Source organism: Syngnathus acus, chromosome 5, assembly GCF_901709675.1.
Source record: "Syngnathus acus chromosome 5, fSynAcu1.2, whole genome shotgun sequence".
In the NCBI taxonomy this organism is placed as follows: domain Eukaryota; kingdom Metazoa; phylum Chordata; class Actinopteri; order Syngnathiformes; family Syngnathidae; genus Syngnathus; species Syngnathus acus.
Window position 1 is genome coordinate 7309538 of NC_051091.1, and position 24305 is coordinate 7333842.

General features: G+C 43.9%; 2 protein-coding genes across 9 annotated transcripts in view; one reads left to right on the forward strand and one right to left on the reverse strand.

Annotated features, from left to right (window-relative positions):
- ppfia4 (PTPRF interacting protein alpha 4) overlaps window positions 1-14715 on the forward strand; it is a 30751-nt gene extending 16036 nt beyond the window's left edge. For 3 of the 8 annotated variants that reach the window (XM_037253070.1, XM_037253071.1, XM_037253075.1), the window contains 29 exons: window positions 2238-2339; window positions 2538-2702; window positions 2871-2945; window positions 3104-3175; window positions 3838-4059; window positions 4489-4623; window positions 4917-5051; window positions 5279-5362; window positions 5859-5990; window positions 6070-6132; window positions 6280-6377; window positions 6497-6626; window positions 6972-7168; window positions 7231-7459; window positions 7538-7573; window positions 7660-7781; window positions 7947-8068; window positions 8135-8216; window positions 8317-8398; window positions 8481-8681; window positions 9476-9538; window positions 9865-9891; window positions 10772-10947; window positions 11140-11237; window positions 11943-12118; window positions 12529-12597; window positions 12678-12864; window positions 12966-13063; window positions 13472-14715. In XM_037253070.1, coding sequence (XP_037108965.1) covers window positions 2238-2339; window positions 2538-2702; window positions 2871-2945; window positions 3104-3175; window positions 3838-4059; window positions 4489-4623; window positions 4917-5051; window positions 5279-5362; window positions 5859-5990; window positions 6070-6132; window positions 6280-6377; window positions 6497-6626; window positions 6972-7168; window positions 7231-7459; window positions 7538-7573; window positions 7660-7781; window positions 7947-8068; window positions 8135-8216; window positions 8317-8398; window positions 8481-8681; window positions 9476-9538; window positions 9865-9891; window positions 10772-10947; window positions 11140-11237; window positions 11943-12118; window positions 12529-12597; window positions 12678-12864; window positions 12966-13024 — 3339 coding nt within the window. In that variant the 3' untranslated portion in view covers window positions 13025-13063; window positions 13472-14715. Of the gene's footprint in view, window positions 1-2237; window positions 2340-2537; window positions 2703-2870; window positions 2946-3103; window positions 3190-3837; window positions 4060-4488; window positions 4624-4916; window positions 5052-5278; window positions 5363-5858; window positions 5991-6069; window positions 6133-6279; window positions 6378-6496; window positions 6627-6971; window positions 7169-7230; window positions 7460-7537; window positions 7574-7659; window positions 7782-7946; window positions 8069-8134; window positions 8217-8316; window positions 8399-8480; window positions 8682-9475; window positions 9539-9864; window positions 9892-10771; window positions 10948-11139; window positions 11238-11942; window positions 12119-12528; window positions 12598-12677; window positions 12865-12965; window positions 13064-13471 lie in introns of those variants that run through there. The other 5 variants (XM_037253072.1, XM_037253073.1, XM_037253074.1 and 2 more) reach the window with 5 other exon arrangements.
- A 1997-nt stretch (window positions 14716-16712) lies between these two features.
- On the reverse strand, window positions 16713-18907 carry myog (myogenin). The gene is made up of 3 exons (XM_037253082.1): window positions 18196-18907; window positions 17793-17892; window positions 16713-17630 (listed from the first exon to the last, which is right to left on the reverse strand). Exons 1-3 carry the CDS (start codon window positions 18709-18711, stop codon window positions 17512-17514), a joined length of 735 nt encoding a protein of 244 aa, XP_037108977.1. The 5' UTR covers window positions 18712-18907; the 3' UTR covers window positions 16713-17511.
- Between the last annotated feature and the right edge of the window lie 5398 nt (window positions 18908-24305).

Consider the following 24305-nt stretch of genomic DNA (forward strand, 5'->3'; position numbering starts at 1 on the left):
GGCAATTTGTTGTTTCTGAAATGCTGTGAGAGAGAAGATTCTAATTTATTTACGTAGGTTGTATGAATCATCTCTTGACCTTTATTTTTCTCTTCCTTCAAGTTAGTGGGGCATTCCCATTTCTTTTCTCATTCTAGTCTGAAGTCAAAGGTAATTTTGGAGACCCTGAAAGTGGTGCAGACATCATATTTATTATGTATTTTGCCATTATGATGAAGCCAATTTTAGCCCTTTTTTTTTTTTTAAATTGCAAACTTTTCCTTTTAAGTTTACATAAGCACATCAAAGCGCTCAAATTGTTGATACGTGGAATGAAGCTCAATTTAAAACGGAATATTCTGGACTTTTCAGGAAATACTGAGTGGGTGAGTTTGGTGATGCAGGTTAAACTCCCCACATTAGCAACCTCTCAGCAAATGAGGAAAAACATCAATTCGCTGAATACCAAATACACACACACAAAGGATAAGCACTATTATGAAAATATATATATTTATATATATATTTTGGGGATTGCATGTGCCTGATTGAAGCTTTTTTTTTTATCCAGCTGCACTCCAATTTCTCTCTCTCTCTCCCTTGCTACACACACACCCTCTGACACACACTTTTTTTTTTTCCATCCTTTAATCCCAAACTGCTTAAGGAAGCGAAAGCGAGCAATCCTTTTACAATGTCTGGGCTCAGCAGTGTTCGCTCCCTGCTTGCTATCTCACAATGTGGTTGGAGGCTGAAGCCCAGAACCTTCTCTCGGCTCGGTGTGATATAGCCTCTGACAGATGTCGACGTCGCCTTGTCAGCCAGCTACGCTTCTTGTGAAGTAGAGGAAATATCATTGGAGCGCACATGCTTCGAAGGTTTCCGATTCTATCGTACGCACAATGATGCATCTTTGTGCCGAAGGGAAAAACCCTCCTGTGAAATTAAATGGAGATTTTTATTCCTCCGGACAGTGATGCATCGTTTTATGTTATATAGCGGGATGGATATTCAATTATGCAAGACTCCCGACAAAATGAATTGTTCATACCTTTCTGTGCTTATTTGTGTATTGGGAGAGCACATGTGGAGTGCTCCCAAAAGGCAACAGGATGAGGGGATGAACTAGCGAGTCAGTGGCCCGTCGAGCCTTTTTGCAGTGATTGAAAGAGACGGTGAGCGCCAACATCTGTTGGTGGATTTGGCCTGAGCTGCTGCGCACCCCTGTGGAATAACGCAAAGTCACTCAAACATGCTGACCTGTTTTCCCTTTCCCCACTTCCATCGCCTCAGTCACCTCATCCGTGTGTGTCTCCTTTTGGACTGAATTACGATGTAGTTTCATGAATCTAAGAAAAGGGGTTAGGCGTGACCTTTAGACTCATAGATGGATGGATTAGATGGGCGTATAAATGTCAAAGAGGCTTTTGACAGATTCATTATCCAAATTTAAGCATAGCGAGAGTGCAGGATACATTCTGCTACTCCTCCTTCTATCACATTTACATATGAATCTAATAGCACATATGTTTATGCATAATAATAAATAATACACAAATAGAAACTACTAATGCGAGGCAGTTACACATGCCATGCGTGTTTAGTTCTGCCAGCGTATTATCATTTGTACAAATAAAGCTCAGCAAAACACCTGCTCTGTGGATATGAGTCAATAAAAGCTCCAGGCTACTATTGGAGAAAATACAAAAAAAAATTCATAATGTATACAGTTCAAATGGGAGACATAAAACTATATTTATAGCTGATTCTGAATGACTTAATGACCTTGGCAGGAAGGCAGGTCACGTTAAAATAAATCATTACCATAGAGGGTGAAGGTGTATGAACTGTAAGGTTAAGGAAGGTTAGAGGTAATTTAAGGTCTGGGTAAACTCCAGGAATTGATTTTGTATATGTGTGTGTGTCTGTCTGTGCACGTGTGTGTGCTTCCTGAGACATGGAAGGAAAATCTGTGTAAGTGTTGCATTGTGCTCAAGCCACAAAAGCACAGCAAGAAACAAAACACTGAAACAAATAGAAGGTCATGAGTGTATTTTCCATTTGTGTCGCATTTGAGTCAATAGGCCCAATCTGGATGGGTGGGATCAAACAATAGAAATAATTCTGGCTGCCTTCTCAAACTATAAGGAACAATCTTGTTTGCAAATGTACGTAGATGGTCATAGCACTAAAGAATATTGTCACAAGATGTTGAGAGGTGAAACAATCTTAACCTCCGATGCACGTGTGTTATGTAGGAGTTTGCCACACTTACCAAGGAGCTGAACATTTGTCGAGAGCAGCTGCTGGAGAAAGAAGAGGAAATATCGGAGCTGAAAGCCGAAAGGAACAACACCAGGGTACGTGTGCATGAGTGGTTTTGCGTGATTGTGTCTGTGTGTGTGTGTGTGCTTATGTCAGCACATGTCAGATTGAACATAATATTCGCTTTGATTTTAATCCACAATACTCTTATGTGTGTGCTTCCTTACGTATTGTTAGGATAAAAAAAAGGTTTAACGTGGATTTACTGTGTGCGTGCGCGTGTGTGCATGTAGCTGCTTCTGGAGCACCTTGAGTGTTTGGTGTCTCGCCACGAGCGTAGTCTCAGGATGACGGTTGTGAAGAGGCAGCCCCCCCCACCATCTGGAGTCTCCAGTGAGGTCGAGGTCCTCAAAGCCCTCAAGTCGTTGTTTGAGCATCACAAAGCTCTGGATGAAAAGGTGAACCATTTCAAAGATTACTAGGACACTGTAACATGGAGTGGAAAAATGATTTGTACTCCAGTATATTCCCAGACTGGTTATAACACGAAAGCCTGCCTTGGTAAAATAAATGATGAGCCAAACTCAATAACACAATGTGAAAAATGATGTGTGTGTGCTGGTCAGGTGCGTGAGAGGCTTCGCGTGGCTCTGGAGCGGGTGTCCACCCTGGAGGGACAGCTGTCAGCTACCACACAAGAGGTGAAAATCTCGACACAAATTTAGTACACGGGAATTGTGTGTCCTGATGTCACCTTTGATGCTGATTAGAATTTTTGGCACTTGCAGTTCTTGAGAGTTCACTTTTTGCATTCACTCAGAGGAGAATGAAATGGGACTTTTGTGATTTTACATTACAGTTGAGCATGGTGAGACAAAGGAAGGATGGTGACTCGGTGGAAGGGACAGATGGATCCAAACCTCCATGGAAGGTCTTCCTGACTGTGTGATTGTTTTTCTGCTCTGTGCTTGATTTTGTCCAAACATTCATGACTTAAAGGTGATTTACCTTCAAATTGTTTGTATTCGGACAGGCTGTTTTTTTAAAAGCTTTGGCCTTCTGCTTCAACAGCAGGGTGATTTGTCATTAAAAAAATATACACAAGCGAAAAATACAAGCTGAGGATAAAAAAAAAAAACATCATGGGCACTTTGAGTCGGTTTGGAAGGTTTGATTCTCCCAAAACAAACTAGTGAGAGAATCACCTGGTGTGTTTAATTGCACCACTTCAAACAGTTTGCTTGTAATACTTTTTTTTTTCCGTGTCTGTTTTTGTGTTCATGAGAGTCCAAATAATTTGGGCTGCCCACTGTGTTGCCTGTCTGTAGATGTGTCCCTTAAGGTCTGCTCAATTCATCAACTTCTCTTTGAGCTGTGAAGAGCAACGAAACATCAAAACAACAACATGGCAGCGTAACCTCAAACACCCATCTTTGCATAAACTTGCCACAGTCAAATCTAGGCCATCCATTTTTATCAAGCATATTTGTTGTCAACATTAACATGTTCAAAATTGCACCACACAGACCAGAACTTATTTCTACCACCCGAATGCGCTCGCATTTCCATTAATTGCGTGGGTTTACCTTGCAGAGACTCCCCAACGGCTCCATAGATGTTCACGAAGATGGCAACCGGGTATCTGAGCTTCAAGAGCTCCTGGACAGAACCAGTAAGGAACTGGCACAGACCCGCGAGCACTCCGCCTCCCTTAACGGTCGCGTGGCCGAGCTGGAGGCCGAGCTGGCGAGCGCGCGGCGGGAGCTGAGTCGCAGTGAGGAGCTGTCAATCAAACAGCAGAGGGAACAGAGAGAGGTGAGAAGCATCAACGGAAAAATCTATAATGGTGTTGTCGTGGAAACGAGGTACGATGCGAGGTGAAGCCAAATAAGATAAAAGGTTAATAAAACATTGTTCATGATGCTTCACGGGAGGCTAATAGCAATCAATCCCGCTTAAGTTGTGAATAATGAATGTTGAACCTTGATTTTCTGACCTTGAAGGTCTCATTAATCTTACGCAATGGATATTACACATCATTTAGATGAACTCCAGCCAATAACGAGAATGAATTGATACAATGTAGCCGATGAAAATAATTGAAATACGATTCATGTATAATTAATTAAAAGTGGATGTTGGAAATTTGTACATCTGAAATGATCATGCTGTCAATCCTACTTGTATTCGACCCACATATTACACTAAAAGCCCTTTTGGGTTTGTGGTTGACTCGGCTTGCAGAGAGAAGACATGGAGGAAAGAATAACAACGTTGGAAAAACGTTACCTTGCCGCCCAGCGAGAAACCACACACATCCACGATCTCAATGACAAGCTGGAGAACGAGCTGGCCACCAAGGACTCCCTGCACAGACAGGTAGCGTGATGGACAAGCACCGTCCGCTTAATATGAATAAAATATACACATGGTCAAAGTTGACAATCATAAGAAAAACACACTTATAGCTAATGGCGAGGGGTTGGGCGGGGTTCATAGCGTAGGAGGTTCATGTAAAGTGTTGGGTGAATCTGAGTTCACGTCCCAATCGGGAATTCAAGCAACATCCTCCACATCCTTGCCCTCACTCTGCACAACTGTCTCCTGTACACTGCGTGTGTGTGTGTGTGTGTGTGTGTGCGTGTGCGCGCGTGTGTGTGTTTGTGAGTCAGAGTGAAGAGAAAGTGCGCCAGCTGCAGGAGATGCTGGAAATGGCTGAGCAGAGGTTGGCTCAAACTATGAGGAAGGCTGAGACGTTGCCAGAGGTGGAGGCTGAGCTGGCACAGCGAGTAGCAGCACTGTCCAAGGTTACACACACACACATACACACATACTGTATACATCAACGCACGGTCATTGAAACATGATAAGTACAAGAACGTAAAGAGTCAGCAATTTGCAAACGTAAAACGTATTGCAGTGGAGCAGTCAAAGATGTGCTGTCAATTTGACACGCCACAGCGAATTTCACTTTGCAAGGCCTTTCGAGAGCGACCTGTGTGCAGATGCAATGAATAAATGTCTTCCCTTTTAGGCTGAGGAGCGTCATGGCAACGTGGAAGAGCGGCTCAGACAGCTGGAATCACAACTGGAGGAGAAGAACCAAGAACTAGGAAGGGTCTGTATGTGTGTTTGTGTAAAAGAATGTGTGTGCGTGCCCTGCAGGATCTCTCTGACCTCTTAGTGTGTGTGTGCGTGCGTGCATGTGTGTTGACTGATGCTTCATATTAGTGGGATGCCTCGCCTCTGTGCTCCCTCATGCATACACTAACACACACACATCATTTTCCTGGTTCATTGTTGCATGAATTTGAACCAAATCCACATATTGTCCCTGCGACTTGCTCGACCGCCCCCCTCCCCCCCCCCAAATATGAGTGATTTGCTGCTATCTTTAGATGAATTCACGCTAGGCTAATTTTTCCCTCTCACTGCCATTGTTTCGTCTATATTTAGTCAGCGGCGCTCTCTGAGAATTTCTCTTTTGTATGTCTCACTTGATTTACTTCAATATCCTTTTCACTGCCACACAAAAATGGTTGTAATTTAAAAAAAAAAAAAAAAGCGTAAACAATTCAAAGAGAATAAAGCGTGGTCTTGTCTGCGCTCATCAGGCTCGTCAACGGGAGAAGATGAATGAAGAACACAACAAACGTTTATCCGACACCGTTGACCGTCTTCTCACCGAGTCCAACGAACGACTGCAGCTCCATTTGAAAGAACGCATGGCTGCACTGGAGGACAAGGTGAGGCCCATGCACTTTGTTATGAATATGTTTTTTTTTACACTTGATCTTGACAGAACGTCATCATCTTTGTGTCTAGAACTCTCTTATTCAAGATCTCGAGAATTGTCAGAAACAGTTGGAGGAATTCCATCACACACGGGTCAGTGCTCTTGAATCAAATCTGGAAATGATGTACGTATTGGAACAATTAATCATTTAGTCACAAAGGAATCAAATACCGCATATGATTCTTATTGTCTATTGTATTTATTGTATTTCCTTTTTTAAGAATTCTCTTTCCGTGCAGGAACGTCTGATTGGCGAGATTGAGAAACTGAGAAACGAGATTGACCATTTGAAACGTCGCAGTGGGGCATTCGGAGACGGATGTTCAAGTCACCCTCGGTACGCAATCTTATGTAGTGATTAGTTAGACAATCTAATGTCACTTGGTGTAGCCGTTCTACACTACTTTGGTGACCTTATTCTGAAACATGATTGATTTTTGTCTAATATCACCTCAGGTCTCATTTGGGCAGTGCAAGCGACCTTCGCTTCTCTGTGGTGGAAGGCCAAGATGGCCACTACAGCACGACTGTGATCAGGCGGGCCCAAAAGGGCAGACTCTCAGCGCTACGAGATGACCCAAACAAGGTGCAAATAACATTTGGTATTTTGCCCAAAGCATCATGATCCACACTCTAAGCAGGGTGGCCCAAACAGTTCTGACCACATTTTGTTTTGCGTTTACGTTTCTGCGTACTGCCTGGTCTTTGATGAGGAGCTCCACGCAGGGATCTTCATGCCTAACTTCATTCTCTACTAACCTCTCTTTATCTGTCCCTCACCTGCTGACATGGACATGCTCTCTAATGTAAGTCCCTTGTTCATTCATATTCATACAGTAACTACCCTCGAATGTACCAGTTCATTTTTTTGTTTTGTTACATCATTATTCATCCATGTTAGTGTGTTTATTGGCTCAATGTGTGTGTGTAGGTTTGTGGCATGTTCGAACAGGACTACCCTTCGCTGCGAGGGAGCGTCAGCCACCTCCTCGGCAGCGACATGGAAGCCGAGTCCGACCTGGACGACGACGTGAGCTCGGCCATGCTCTCCCCAAGCGGTCAATCGGACGCTCAGACCCTCGCTCTGATGCTGCAGGAGCAGCTTGACGCCATCAACGAAGAGATAAGGTGACATTATGCAGTGATGGAGAGGAGACACTCAGCTAATATTTCTCGTGTGGGACGCGCAGGATGATCCAAGTGGAGAGAGAGTCGACTGACCTGCGCTCGGACGAGATCGAGTCCCGCATGAACAGCGGCAGCATGGACGGACTCAACGTGACGCTTCGGCCACGGGCGCTGCCCACGTCGGCCACGGCCCAGTCCTTGGCGTCGTCCTCCTCGCCGCCGACCAGCGGCCACTCAACGCCTAAACATAACGCACGCAACACCAGTCACCATCTAGGCATCATGACTCTGGTAAGAATCTCACAGTTCCTAAGAAAGAATTTTTTTTTTTTTTTTTTTTTTTAAATCATGTGTTTTATTTACCGGTAGCCAAGCGACTTGAGGAAACACCGGAGAAAAGTTGCAGTGAGTCAACTTGAAAATTTTCTCTCTTTGCTGCCCTCTCACCACATCTATAAATAAACATCCAATTTATAATTTTTTTTTTTTAGTCCCCGGTGGAGGTGGACAAGGCGACAATCAAGTGTGAAACCTCGCCTCCTTCCTCGCCACGCAGTTTACGTCTAGAAACCAATTTCGCCCAATTCACCGGCAGTCTGGAAGATGGACGAGGGTACAAACACGTTCACTCAACACCAAGTGATGACGATTAGCTAATTCACGATCATGTTTAATTCCGATTCCCAGAGGACTCTGAATCTGCTTGATATCCAGAAAAAAACTAAGGCCAAGCTAAATCCGAGCTAACATTATCATGCCTCATTTGAACTAATTGCAGAAAGCAGAAGAAAGGTATAAAGTCATCGATTGGCCGATTGTTTGGGAAGAAGGAGAAGGGGGGTCGAATGGAGCAGACCAGGGATTTTGCCAGGGATGGACAACCTCTACCAGCGTTAACAGGTAGGCTCACACCTTGACCTAATTATTTGTCAACATTGATCATTTTTGTCTGTAAATGTCTTTCAGACTTTGACATGACTGTTGGAGACACGATGACGCTGGGAAAACTGGGCACCCAAGCGGAGCGGGATCGCAGGATGAAGAAAAAGTAAACGCTTACGTTAATCTCCTGACATTGTAGAATTTTTTTTCAACATGTACATGTTTGATAATCCTTTTTTTTTTTTTCCCTTTGTCTTAAATCCCAGACATGAGCTCCTGGAAGACGCCAGGAAAAGAGGCTTACCGTTTGCGCAGTGGGACGGCCCGACGGTTGTTTCCTGGCTAGAGGTTCTGATTTCACTTCTTCTATAATAGGGAGCCATTTCTCCTGTTACGTAGACACCGCTTGACCGGTCCGTTCCTTCTCCAGCTGTGGGTGGGCATGCCAGCTTGGTATGTGGCAGCATGTCGCGCTAACGTGAAGAGTGGAGCCATCATGTCCGCCCTGTCAGACACAGAGATCCAGAGGGAGATCGGCATCAGCAACCCGCTGCATCGGCTCAAACTGCGCTTGGCCATCCAGGAGATGGTCTCCCTAACTAGCCCTTCTGCACCTCTCACCTCCAGAACGGTAAATGCACATCTCTGTCAAATGGGCGTATTTGTTTTTAAGTACATGTGCATACAACCACACAGAATTTTTATTTTCTCAAGATATATGTACACAGAAAACGTTAGCGTCACCGTCCATTTACGATAAGTTGATAACGCCTCACTTTTTTAGTTTACGTACCTTCCCCGGTGTTGTGTCTTTTTCTGCTAATGTGAATCGCATGGAGAAGTCAACACAATAGAAATCCATTTGAGTATTTATTCCATATTATTGATCTTAGCGCCATGGACTAAGATGCTCTACGGCTTCACTAGGCCCAACATAGTTCACTAGTTGACATCAACATACTCGAGTTTTACTTTACCAAGCACTCAACGTCAGATTTGCTTAAGTATCGGTGAATGGTATCGGCAGCCTCAGTGAGTGCCCGATACCTTAAAAACAAGGCTGAATACCAATACATGCATCGGTACTTTCCCATCCCTGCTTTTTAGCGCAGCACAGTAGGTTACTAGTATGTTATAATAGTCCTAGATTCTACGACGACTGTACCAGTACATGGACTTTAACTTAGATGTCAAAGATATTGAATAAATGCTCAAACGGCTTCTCGTACAACACACGTGGTAGCGTAGCCTGAAATACACACCCTCCCTTGGCATCACTCAACACAATAAATGTTTGTTTGTGCGGTCGTGTGTTTGTTTGCGTGTGCATGTGGACGGGGTGGGGGTCATCATGTGGGAAAATACACACTGGCTGTGGGTTTGTTTGTTTGTTTGTATTTGTGTGTGCGTGCGTCCTCTGAGCAGTCCTCCGGAAATGTGTGGGTGACTCATGAAGAGATGGAGAACCTGGCTTCATCCACCAAAGCGGTCAGTACCATCTGGGTGCTCCCCCTTCCTCTACCCCACTCGAACCAAACACGCTAACACACCCCCACTGTCTCTGCCACGACACGCATATGTCCACTAAAAAACGTACACAAAAAAAAAAAACACTAACGCCTCTCTGTGCTTGTGTTGGAACTTGTGTTGTGCGTTTGGTTGTGGCGTGTAACCTGTGCTTCACGTGATATGTGCGCTGGGGTCCATGTTTGTGGCACTTGTGTTATTTAATGAGGCATTTTTGTGCAACAATGTGCTTCTTAATCAGCTTGTTCTTTCAACTTGTTTATTGTTCCTGCCATGCTGCCACTCAGGCGAATGAGGAGGGCAGCTGGGCGCAGGTGAGCTTGCTGCTCGGACAAAATGTGTCCAATCACATTTTCACATAAATCCGCTTCCCCTGCACATGAAAGCAATTTGGCACCCCTTAGCTCAGGGAGTGATAGTTGCCAATCCACTCTGCTGTGCAATTTATAATTTGTTTCTAAATGCAGGGGCAGCTCTAAGCTGGAGCAAAATGTCTTCCAGCAAGTTGGAAGTTTAATGAATCGGTTTCGTTGTGCAATTGGAAAAGCTCTTTTTGTAATGTTTTGAGTAAGAATATGCAAAAAATAAGTTAACCACCAAGTTAATATTCAGACATCAAAACTAAAAATGTTAACAATTAATGAAAGAGAATGATTTACATTCAATTAAATAACATTTTTTAAATTTTCCCAAATCATTGTCAAATTTTATACACCATTCAAATTTCAATTGAATGAAGACAGAAATCTAGAAATGTTTTCATTGGTCCAACAGGAAAAAAAAAATCCCTTCACTAAATCTTTGTGTGTTCATATAACTTTTAGAAGCAAATCGTTTTAATAAAGCGCCCAAGTTCCGACAGCAACGTTATTAATAGTTTTGTTGTTTTTTGGGGGGTTTCTCAGTCGAGTCAGCACCCACGCTATCTGGACCTTGAACCTGTAATAGCTAAATGGATTGCAAGCATGAATAATGGCATTTGCTACGCTTGCATTACCTCCGCCGGCGTGCGAAAATGTTTGTGACTGTAAATAATAAAACAAAGAAAAAGCACATGGTGCGATATAACCCACATTTTGAGGTGAATCCCATCAAGCATCTGTTGCCAAGCACACAGGTTGTGGTTTATTAATCACACTTTCACATGTTGAAGTCTTTAATTGTAAAAAATCAATAACACTCCTCTCCTCGCAGACGCTGGCATATGGAGACATGAATCACGAGTGGATTGGGAACGAGTGGTTGCCAAGCCTTGGCTTGCCTCAGTATCGCTCCTATTTCATGGAATGTCTGGTGGACGCTCGCATGCTGGACCACCTGACCAAAAAAGACCTGAGGAGTCATCTCAAGATGGTGGACAGCTTCCACAGGTCTGCAGCATGAATATGTAGCTTTTTAACATGAGAAGGAGGTCAGGGACTCAATCACATGACCCGACTTGTAGATTTACGAAATTCATGAAAATGATGAATTTCTTCCGAACCACTTATCCTCACGAGGGTGTCGACTTGACTTTGACTATGTGACCCCGCCCCCCTTCCATCTGCTTGTGTGTTCACAAGGGCGAGTCTGCAGTATGGGATCATGTGCTTGAAGAGACTCAATTATGACAGGAAAGATTTGGAGCGCCGGAGAGAGGACAGCCAACATGAAATGAAAGGTAAACTTTGCATCAAAGAGAGGAATAAAGCAAACACGTTTTCGCAAATTGACAGCCTTCTGGCTGCCAGTGTACCACCTAGTGGAAGATATACAGACCAAAGCATGGTAACAGCTGCGCTTTACATCTGTCACATAGTCAAGCCAAAGAAGGCCAAAAATCCACACACACACACATACACACAGAGTTGTGATGCCAGAAGTATTCTAATAATGTATCACAAAAAAGCCATTTTAATCCAAATAGAACAATCAACAGGTGACACAAGCTTATGTGTTAACTTGAATATATCACAAATTAAATGCCGCATTAAAATCCTGTCTTGTCCACAAGACACAAAACACACAATCACAAAGCCTGCCCTCTCACCCTTTTGACCTTAAACCGTGGACATGAACTTGATTCAGCTGTCGTTCAAATCAGACTTCTGGCCTGTTTGGACACGCACACGCACACACGCCGCCTGTTCCAGCGTGGAAAGTTTACCGACAGCTGGCCTGCAAACCAACAAAGGGAGTGTGCCAGGCACTTGACACTGCACGGACACGCAAATTATCTCTTTATCTCGCTCGCCCGCTTTCTCTCGCCGTCTCCCTCTAAGCTCTCTCCCTCTTCATCGTGGCGCCCAAGCGCATTTGCCAAAACCTCTCTGTATGATCCTGTTCCAGTACGTAAGTATAATGGAGTCACCCTTATTCACTTTAGATGTGTTGGTGTGGACCAACGAGCAAGTGATCCATTGGGTCCAGTCCATCGGTTTGAGGGAGTACTGCGGCAACCTGTTGGAGAGCGGCGTTCACGGAGCGCTCGTCTCTCTGGACGAGACCTTCGACTACAGCAGCCTGGCCCTCATCCTCCAAATTCCCATGCAGAACACACAGGTGCTGACAGACAAAACATACTTTATGAATCAGCGCACGGAGAAGGAAAATACGTGTCGTTCTTACAGATCATGGAAGAACGCAAGTTGTAATGATGAGTTGAATCCCACATTTCTTTGAGTGAAACCAGCCTGGATGAAGCAGCAGTATGTTTGAAACCAGACCCCCCTTGCTGGCTTCATTCTGCCAGCATTTCCTTCTGCTCCAATTGCTCTCTGATCCACAGTGAATTCACCTTAAATGATTCCCCAATCGCACGCTGTAGAACAAATGACTCACAGGAGTGGCGTAAAAAATAACTTATGTAAGGGTGCGCTGTCTTTTCAGGAGATTTTTTGTGGCTTTAATTCACAGAAAGAAGAAGTCGCTGTTGAGTATATCTGATGTCACTGTGTTGTTTTGTTTTTCAGGCACGGCAGGTTCTGGACAGGGAGTTCAACAACCTGCTAGCCTTGGGGACTGACCGACGACTCGAGGAGGTCACATAACATGCCTTGTCGCTGATTCGATTCAAATGTTGTTTACGATTGCCTAGCCTCGTCTTCTTCGGGTCCCGCAGAGCGGAGACGACAAGTCGTTTCGCCGCTCTCCATCGTGGCGGAAGAGGTTTCGGGCCCGAGAGGGAGGGGCGGGGCTGGGGATGATGGCGGGCTCCATGGAAACGCTGCCCGCTGGCTTCCGCATGCCTTCCATGTCCATGCCGCCCTCAATGAACCTCATGCCCAAAAAGCAACTCCAGCCTGAAGGTGCGGACTGAGCACAAGAGACAAACTTTGGGACAGGAGTGTGCATGTTGTCTCGACTAACTGCATGCTATGTTCTCTTTTGATAACCACTTTGTGCCAAGCTCCGCCCCCGGCGTCCCCGAGGCTTGACCCCTCAACAGTGCGGACCTACTCATGCTAACTCACTTTGGCTTACTAACTGGAGCCCTGATGCTAACAGGTAAGCTTCAAATTTAGGGAAAGTGCAAAATGTATCATATGTGTGGGTCATTCATTTTTCAATATTTCGCACTTGAACAATGCACGATAACTTTTGTGCTAAATATTTGTTTGTCAGTATAAGGCTTAATCCCAAAAAAAGAGCCAAATATCATTAAGTATATAGTTTCATTTACTACAGCATAACCATGAACCCTAAATAGAATGAAAAATATTTTCCCTTTGAAATACTAACTTATTTATATGATGGTAAATGTATTGAATAAAAAGCATGATCGCACTAATTACATTGCAGTCCATTTAAACATTTTATAATAATAAAACAATAGATCATTCTCGAATTTGTGTGGTATTGTATTCCGCCCTCGGCGATGAGTCTGACTTTCTTTACCAATCTTTTGTCCCCCAGTGCATTGTCATTACCTGTACGGACACATGCTTGCGGCCTTTTGAGAGTCAAATGCCAAATTTGAAGAGAGTGCTACCTGGGGTGCCAGTGAGGTAGGGGGCTTCCGGCCCCACCTCGCACCTTTCCGTCGGACACGTGCAATACCGAGGCCAGGTCTGACCCTTGAACTCTTGAGAGCGGCCGTTGGCGTCGCTCTCGCTGCTGTTAAGGAGACTCGCCTCTGGACTTTCCCGGTTGAACCCAGTGCTCCCAGTAGCCTTGTCATTGTGGATGTTGTGCCCCCCCCCAAATCTCAGCTGTGAGCCGTCGTCCTCCCGTTCCCGAAGTCTCAACATGGCCGACTCACCGCTACACGTTACCCTTCTATCGGTTATGCAAGGTATTACTCAATGATCGTATCTGGACTGTATATAAAATGGATGACTAAATTTTCTATAAAGTATATAAATATATATATTGGAAATATATATGGAAAAGTGATATAATGGCTGTATGAAACCTATCGCCCTGTATTCAATAGTGACTGTTCTCTCACTTTTTCTTTGTCTTAGTGTCGGACCTTGTGTGTCTTTTGCTGGTTGATGTAAGTGTGTGAATTATCAGTGGGCGGAGCTTACAAGGCCTCACAGGTTCATGGGTCCAATTTCAGAATTTCCCTTGCTTCCCTCCTCTTTTGACAACATGCCTCCTTTCCTGTATGACGCTGTGTCACCTAGAGTAGAGAGTATGATGTTATATGAAGAGCGTGCGTGTGTGTGCGTGCGTGCGTGCGTGCGTGTGTGTGTTTGAATGATACGATCATCTGATCCGTGCTATGTGGCTGTTGGGTGTAAACACTGTAGCTCCTCTCTGCTGCTGCTCTGCATCATTTCAGTGATATCACGTGCTGATGTGAAATTGCGCCGACCGATTGGCAATTCATGTCCAATCGCTTCCTGTTTAGTTGCCATAGAGACGTGCCAGTCAGTACTTTCGGCTGCCCTCATTCAGTAAGAACACAACATATGAACCAAGTGAAGTGCAGAATGGGTGTAAGATTTTTTCTTTATTTATTTTTTTTATTTCTATTTTTTCCGAGGTGTCTAAAAGGTGTAATGTGCTATGTGGCAGCTATGAGTACTGTGTCTTTATTCCAGGAGTGAAATATTGCTGACATATCAAGATTTTATTATTTGGCTATTCAAAAAAAAGTACTGTATCTATGACAATATATAGACATGAGTAAAGCTGTTTTTTAAAGAGTATTTATTGTATTTATTTTGACTTTTCAAAGTTTCTTTGCTTAAAGAGGAATGAAGTGACTAAACCCTATGTAGTCTGCGGCTTTCATGGCCAAATCCTGATTGTTGTCATGCGCCAGTTGCAGTTGTTTCCTCAGTTTGAATGAAGCTTGGACAAAATATCACTGAAAGACTTTTGAGCGTCTGTCACGGCATTCCTCTTTGCAGCACTCTTGTTTTGAGCCTCCTCCAGCTGTTGCCGTAGCAACTTGCCTTCACTCTGCACTTGGGGTAAGTGCTCCTGCGTGGCCTCTTGGTGCGCTACGTCGAGTGAGCAGCTTCTTTTCAGCCAGCATTGAGTTCCTGATGAATCGATGACGAGGCTGAAACTGCACATTCATTGTTTCCAAAAGTTTGTATGATAGGTGGCAGTCCAAATGAGGCATTGTATTGCTGTTGTGATGTATCTTGCTGCAATAACAAAGGTTGACATGACCAGTCCAAACGTGGAGGCAATACTTTCCAAAGGTTGAGGTGCATTCGGGTGTGCTGGTGGATTCACAAATACCTGCGGGTTCAGCGAGGTATGCATGATCTCAGCCTAGCCTCTTGTAAGAATCCATTCCATCAGATCACATTGAATGAGTACTGCTACCAATCTCTAAGCACTGCTAGCTTAGCTGTCACTTGGGCGAACCCAGTCTTAAACTCTAGTTGTTGCTTCTTTCTCTTCAAGATAAGCTCCTGCTCCTCCAATGCGTATTTCTACTTCAAAGCAGCAACCAAGAGCCAAGAGTGCATCTCACCGTGCCTCTGCCTTGCACCAAGCAGCTGAATAAGTGGACGAATGACTTGAGCCATAGTGATGTGACTGCACATTTGAGACGCTGTCTTATAGTCAAATGTCATCTTCCTCTTCTTTCCTTCCAAACGTAGCTTCTTTCTCATTGCTGTCATTAACTTTCTTTGCCGCCGTTTGAGTTTGGCCTGACAAACCATCATTTTGACTTAAGTCACCACAGACTCTGGTGGTTGATTTAGCATTAAACAGCCATTGGATTACTGCTGCAATAAATTCAATGACATTCAGCATTGTGGCGTGATACCAAATATCATGTTTGCTTGCTTCATCAGCAGCCAATAACCCCAACAAAGACATGATGTATGTTTTCACAAAACCCATTAAAATTGCCAAACTTTGTCACCCCCGACACTTCGTATCAATCGATGAAAATTATTTTTTAGGTGCACCAGTTTGCAGTGTTCCACAAACTTGTCTCTGGGAGCAAAGTGATTTTTTTTTAGTCTTACCAATGCATTGGGTTTTTGTAAATGTGTGCACACCCAAAAAAAAAAAGACCATTCAAAAACAAACAAACAAGGGCTGATCAAACCTTACCCCAATCGAGCGTTGGCCAGTGTCTTTCCCGGTGTACTGATGCTGGTATTCCTTTGGATTTCCTCTGCAGCTGATGCCACTCCAGTCTTCGGCAACCCCCAAACGTTTGGCCTCCTAACATCCAGAGTTTCCAAACGAACGCCACGAACAATAATCCAAAAATGAAGACATTTTCAACCAGTTGAAGTGACTAAACCCTATCTAAAGTAAACAGATTGAGAGTTCTGTTGGTGAAGGTCTAAAACATACTTGCAGGTTTATTTTCCTTAGTGATCAATATGGTAAATAACTCATACATCTAATGTTGCACTTGACATTTTTCTGGGCTGGATAAACTTATTATTTGTGGAGGAACAAATTGCACACAGCACACCGTAGGATTGCATTGAGGACATTCACATTTACTTCAGCAGGTGCAACACACATATGCAATCATCCTGCCTGATGACATCATCACAGTGCGCCATGAGAGCACCCAATCAAGTCAACAGCTAACAAAACAACCACATGTAGTTTTTGCCACAACACTGGTATTTTCTCAGCATTGTGCACAGTAAAAACTGTTTGCTTCCTGTCAACTTCACCACGGACTTTATAGGCTTCCCACTATAATGCATGGTACTGCACGAGAATCCCTCTAGTGGCTTGGAGGTGGATTACATCAATGCAAAAATGGCTCATACTGCATGTTTCCTGATCGTAACAGTTTGACCTTGAAACAAATTAGTTCTCTTATATCCTATTTGATTCTAGTTCCTTTTTCTAATGCAAAGGAAAAAATAGACCATGTTTGGCCTCAGTTCTGCTGTATCAATCAATACTACATTTATTGTATTCAAAATGGTCTTTATTGCAAGGACTGGTCAGGAAACGTAACATTTCCAAACATCTAAAATACACAACAATCTTAGTTATAAAAGTCAAAAATAAATTAGCAAAAAAAAAAAAAAATACATAATAAACTGGCAAAACCACTCTGTAGAAAAGGGAACATATTTACATCACTGGCATTTGTAACCAGTTTAACATTAAGCAGATCTTGGTCAAAACTGCCATGGTACAAGTTGGCCCCGCAAATAAAATCATGGTTCTTTGTTTGCATAAAAACACACACAAAACAAGAATGAAAGATCAAGGAAAGGTTTGGAAAAGGAAAGCTTAAATTAAGTAAGGAGAGAAACTAGGCCTTGTTCATGCAAAGTCTTTTCAACTGCAGGCTTGGACTGTGGTTTAAGGCAGGGAATAAAGGAAATAAGGCCAAAGGTGGAATTCATTTTGTCTAGCAGACCCTTTGAAACATTAGTAACCATCAAGGTGAGGTGTGAGTTAAATATGAAAATAACAGCCCGCTTTTCCAATCGTCTCATAGCTTTGTATCTGAGGCACAGGGTTCTTCCTCTGGATCTGCTCTGTGGAAGTTCTTATTTGGGAATGTCCATAGGAAAGGTCACTGCCGCGTTTGCTGCGGCCATGCCCTCCACAATGGAGCTCAGGGTCTGAATGGTGGTCTGCTCGGGAGAATCGGCAGCACTCAGAAGATCTGGGGAGAGTCGAATAAATGTGAGTAAGCATTTGTTTGTGTGTCTTGGGGTTTGAAGCCTAAAAATCAGGAGGTCCCCATAAAGCCCGTTTTCCGTGTGTGTGTGTGCGCGTGTGCGTGTGTGTTTGTGTGTGTGTGTGTTTTGGCATGAATTGGACTCACCCTCGCTGCTGTAGCTTTGCGTGCACTGCTCCGGGGTGCTGCTCCACTCGGGGCTACTGCAGCAGGTGCTGCCCGAACTGGGTTCGCTTGACGACGACACCTGTTGCCATGGAGACGAGCACAAGCAGAAGTCGCTGTCAGTCACAGTGTAATGACACAGCGCACCAGTACAGAAACACCGGAGCCACACACACGCACGAGACCTCACACGAAGGCAAATGGAGATGATGAGTTCAACATTTTTTCAACTTTTAACTGACACCAAATCTCCAAGGTTTTGAAAGTCCTCTCAGCATGAATCAAGAGAATAATTTAGAACTGTGATGTCATATTCCATTACGTGACTCATCCTTCACTTTGTCGTTCAGTTTGGATCGTAACATTCCCTTTCTGTGCTACTTACTCGAGGCTGGTTCTGTCCGGCCCGATAGTGCCCCATCTCGGTGTCCTGCTGGTTGAAGGAGGACACCAGGGCCTGAAGCCTTTCAATGTACTGAATGGCACTCCTCAAAATCTCCACTTTGGGCAGCCTCTGGTTGGGGTTCATCAGGGTGCTCCTCTTCAGAGCATCAAAAGCCTCGTTGACCTTCTTCAGGCGTCTCTTTTCCCTCATCGTGGCCGCTCTCCTGCGGTCCATGGTCACCGTCTTCCGTTTGCACAGCTTACAGGCCCACGGCAGGCACTGACCCGGGCAGTGGGGCTCGGAATGGGACGACAGGCCGGACGGTGAAGGTTTTTCCTCCGTTTGAATCACCCCGACGCCCCCGGAGAGAGTCCCGCACAAGCCCATGACGGAATTCTTGTCCTGGAAGCCGGCTTGGTCGTACGCCCCGGGCAGACGAGTGGGGAAGTAGTTGTCTCCTCCTTCGTAAAAGCGTTGGTCTGGGAAGAAGTACGGGTTGGTCTCGAAAAGCTCCATATTGGACAACGTTGTGATGCGTGAGGATCCCTGGCTTCCCTCGGAACCGTTCTAGCTAGTGTTCAAGTCCTGCGCCTGGAGCGTGTGTGTCGGGGTGTACGCGTGCGTGCCTGCCTGCCTGCCTTCGTCCTTGGCTTGTGTTTGTGATGAGTGGAAGACGTGTGGGGAACAACTGGTGTGGAGCAACTGTAGGCTGGCATTTAAACCCCTCTGCCTGCTGCAGGATCACCAGGTTAAATTTAGCACGAGCCCCCAGAAACCTGACACGACGTTTAGCTGTTGCTGCACATCTATGCTTCATATCTCACTCAGGGCCTGATCTCTGGAGCTTTCTAGGCCCGTGTGTGTGTGTCAATGCGTGTGTGAGTTAAGTGGGGGTCCTTTTGCTTGCGTGTGTCTCAAGAGCCCAACATATGATCGAGTTGCTGGGGAAATGGGAAAGAGAACCGTGCATCAAAGTTGCCCGTCTTAATGAGCTAATCCCTGCCTCACGTCTCCATCCATAACACTAAACATGAAGTCCCGCACAATAGGGGCGCTGAGTTGGAGATGGACAGTCTGGAGCTGGCAGCTGTCACTTGGACCAATGATATGCAATGACAAAAACTTGTTTGACTCAGAGTTGGAGGAAATGAATTTTCCAAAAATTAGGTCACAAATGAATCCTTCACTTTGGGCCAGGACATCGGAATGATCGACCAGGTTAGCACAGAATAGATAATCTGTTTGTTAATAATTAGTGCCAGGTTATCTTTGGGTGGCAGAAAAGTGATTAGCTACCACTGAGCTAAACTAAAACAATGGCAAACAAAAATAACCAAACTACAAATAAAACCGAACAAACCCGCTCTAAATACAAATTCAAACTAACCGAATTAAAAAATAAAAATCGGAAAAATGAAAAACTATGATAACCTCATGATGAAAACAATATCAAACAATGCTAAACCGCATCAAAATATAATTGGGTCTTGCTTTTGCTCGCTTAGTGTGACGTTGTCGTGACCTTGAGAGAAGCAGACAAGTCCGTGCAGGAACCGACAGAGCTCAACGTGGAGTTGTCACCTGCTCCTCTTACTCCGGGAGATCCGGGAAGAGTCATGAAATGAACATGCAGAGGTGGAAATGTTCTTCCTTGTCCTGACCTCCTCCTGCCACGATCGAGAGTTGATCCTTCCAGGAGATATCTGACCTCATGGCTCACTGGCTAATTCAGACTAGCTTCCGCTGGCATGGACATACAGCCAAAACACACACTCACTGGGAGAGTGGACTCATTCCAAATGGCAGTAGTCACTTAGCCTTTTATATTTAATACAGAGGCGTGATTTGTGGTGGAAAGTAACAAAGTATAAAAACTTCATTGTTGTACTTTTGCTGGACTATACCTAAGGGTAATTATTTTTACATACTTTCCATCTCCATTTCCTATTTCCATCCTTGTACTACTTGCTTTGTAAAATGTCTGATTGATTGATTGATTGATTGATTGATTGATTGATTGATTGATTGATTGATTGATTGATTGATTGATTGATTGGCTGGTTGATTGACATGGAGTATTACAATTTTGCAATCGGTATCGAGAAGACTTAGGTATTAGATATTCCGCATCCATGGCTGTGGTTAAAAGAATTGTTTCTAAATAAAGACTCATTCTTATTCTTATTCCTAACTTTGATCTCAAGCGTAATCACAATTATCTCTTAAAAGCCACCATCAGAAATTTTATTTGCTTGGAACCTGAAACTGACAGTATATACTAGGAAAATGAACCAACATGTCATGGCCTCATTTGCCCGAGTCACATGTCCTTCAAATCTATCATGTTCTTATTAGGAACGGCCGAGTAACATAAATAGCAGTTGCTTTATTACGCTTGACATTCATTGAATCTTATAGGCTGTATCGGTTGTTAAATCGGCAACCTCCAATGGCAAATAAAATCTCCGTCGGTGGCATAAAATGACGGGCAAAAGTTAGAGCGGTTTCTCGCCTCTCGCAGCTCGTGTTCTCATCTGGTTCAGGCCTGAGGCAGAGCTGCAGTGGCCTGTCAGGTTAATCTGTGATGGATGGCCACTGATGGTGGAGGGAGCACAAAGACGCCTGTGTTGGTCCGACAGGAGTCTCAGTCACTCATACGTGTCTCATATCTTAACCCATTGTCAGCACAACGACGGACGTGTGTGCGTGTGTTTTGGTGTGTCGGGTTGGCACACTTGTGCCTTTTGCGAGGTTAAACCCCTCCTCAGCAGTTTTCAAGTGAACACTTGACATGCAATAAATCGGAGCGGGGGTGTTGGGGGTGCTGTTTATTTTACTGTTTACTTTGCACACAGTGAATGAATCAAACCAGACGGAGTGATTGCTTTGAAACAATCAGAGCTGCAATTAAAAAATGTAATGTGTTTATTCATGAGGGAAAATAGCTCTATATAATGGTATTGAGTACACACTAATGACATGATGAAAAACTATTAAAAATAATTAAATTATTTTTGTCACAATTTTTCATTCTGGTTGGCACTCTTTGACCACCTGGGGGCAGTATAAGACAGATGGATATATTGTACGATAGGATCAGCTCCTCTCTTGGCTACTCGGTACAGCAGTAATATTTTTCATTTTTTGTAATGGATAAAGAATGTATATATGGTGTAATTTGACAGTAGCCCTCAGCAGAAAATTTCCAAAAATGCATTATAAATAATACTAAATTAAATTATGTGCTTCAGAGTTATTTGTGAAATAAAGTTATTTGTGAAATAAAGAAATTCAGTCTCACTGACAGTGCAAGTCAAACAGATATGAGCTGGTTTGTGTTATTGTACATCAGTTTACATTATTGTAAATGTAATATACTGGATAAATTGGTAGGGTAGTGTGTTTGTGTGTGTGTGTGGGGGGGGGGGGGGGGGGGGTACCTCGGATTGCCCTGTCACGAGCAACACTGTTTCACTTCTCCTCAGTGACAAGAAAGAGCACATTGCAGGACAGCTGAGCAGGAGGATGGCAGGGGGAGGAAAGGAGAAGTATTAGTACCCCCACAACTTCTACCCCCAGGTTAACCTCAAGATCATCACCGACCTGCATGCCTGTCATGTGAGCACTGTCGGGAAATCTCATACATGGAAGTGGAGAGTAAAATAACAAAATGAAAGGAGTGCCAAGTAAAGGTGGATAAAACCTACTGTTGCGACATCCAAGTCTGGTATAGACGAAGGCCTCATTTGTTTAATTACAATGCCGGAAAATATTTGAAATATTGTGGGATTGCATTCTTTTGAATGAAAATGACAGAGCCACTTCTTGCCCTGTTCAAGGTCATTGGGAAGCTGACGCGTACAGTATCTCACATTATGCAAATGTTTCCCTGTCAGGTCACAATGACAAGAGAAACATCATTCCTGCGTGTCTCCAGTCGTGCCGTCCGGTATTTCTGTTGAGTTATGACCGCTTATATAAGCTGTCCCATTTGACTGATGCCTAAAGGAGACGTGCTTCTACTGTACTACGATTAAAGGGAGAATACTCCCATTCATTGCTTTTTCGAATGAAGTGGCCCACCTGTGTTTCCACAAGGCTCTGGAGGCCTGGAGAAAGCTTTGGAAGTCAGGGAGGAAACAGTAGTTGTGTATCCCGGCCGTGCTGCTGCTCACTGGTGCTTTTATCGCACAGTAATCCCGACAACAAACAGAATGGGCGGCATGTGCATGCGCAGCTGTCGCAGTCTTAGTGCAAGTGGTGTCAGGTTAAGTCACAGGAATGGACGCCGGACCATCCGCCGCCCTTCCCTCCTCTGGCATGCCGTTCGTTGCAAGGAATCAGCACATAGGAAAGAAACACACATACGCACACAGACACAAACACGCACACGCGTTAGTAACCCACTTCCCACAAACATGCTTTGCAGCTCATGCATAGCACAAGTTTATGACAACAGCTTGATATTCAAACAAACATTAACATAACGCCTTATATGGATGTATTTATATAAACACACATTTACCTGTAGAGTAAAAAAATTCCAAAAAATTTCACAATTATCTAGATTTTATTTTGAAAATCTCTCTCTCTTTGTTCCTTGCCCTCCATTTCCATCTTTGTTTTTTTGGGTGATTCCACTGACCTTCTCCCATTTCAGCAGGGGGACAAATTTAGCGGCCTGGTTTCTGGAGCGACTAAATAGTCGGACACAACAGAGGGACTGTGTGTGCGTGTTCCTTAAAGCTCATATATTTGAGGTCATTAAACGAGTGATTCCCACTCACTGAACAGCCCTTTGGTGAGTGACTGACTGTCATGTGCCGCTGGAAAACTGTCCAATTTAATTTAATTGGTCCAAAAAAGAAATTATTTTTAGAATCTTTGTTCAGCTATCTATGTTAGTGACCGAGAGTGACAGGAAGAACAATTAAATGTTCTTCCGCAAGATGGGAGAAGGGGTATAATTAACCTGCGTATTCACTTTTATTTGACATTTGTTTGGTGTTGTGCCGTGATGAGTACTTGCCCTCCTACAAGTTTATGGAGTGAGAATGTGCGCAGATATTCTGGGATGTTGGAACGGAGGTAGTGTTAGGGTGTCGCAATGGAATCATCCAGAAACCTCCACTCACTGTCTCCCACTCCCTGGGCGGTGCCATTCTACAAATTACCAAGCTGTTCTGGGTGCCAAGTCACTAGTGGCATGCCATTCTTCTTGGATGCTGTGTGACGCGTTTGACGGCGTGGACATGTGGATGGGGAGTTGTGGTAGGGCAACAACAACTCCTCCACACCGATTGGTGCTGCTTTGTGTGTGTGCGTGCGTGCGTTCGTGCGTGTGTATATATATATATATATACATGTATAGATGCAGAGGTCACAGGGTTCACTTGATGGACGGCGCTTCAATGGAGGACAGAACAGTGAGTAAGCAAAGAAAGGAGAGGCACAGGTGCTGCACACAAGTCAAAGAGGAGAGGACACAAGACAGCTGCCCTGTCATATAATGACTTAAACTTTGGCCATCGTTCAAACACACACACACACACACACACACGAACATGCTATCAGCTATCCATGTCGTATAAAGCATAGTGGACGTAGAAAACGAACATCTATACCTTTTCTATAGTGCTTGTCCTTGTTAGGGTTGAGGGAGAGCTACAGCATGGCTCAGGCATCTTTGGGATGAGAAACGAGGTACACTCTGGCCTGGTCAAGGCCAGTAGATTCAACGGTAATTTCAATTAGTCACAATCATGATTACACATTCATACAGACATTTGACATCTTTAATATATTTTGTTTATTTTCTTAACTCACTAATTTGTGAATCAATTTATAGTAAATTAATACATAATAGTAAAATGACAAATTCAAGCTTGTAACTTGATTTACTACAATTAAATTGATTGCATGCAATTAAAAATCAAGCATGTAATATTAATTTTGAATTAACTATTCTACAATATTTTTTTTGTTTACATTACTTGCATATTGCCCAGAAAGACGATGTACTGCTCATTTTAATATTTCTGTTGACTGGGAGAGGGTGGATGCCCCCCTCAATTTTACATGCCACTGCCTTGAACACAAGTTTGCCTCCA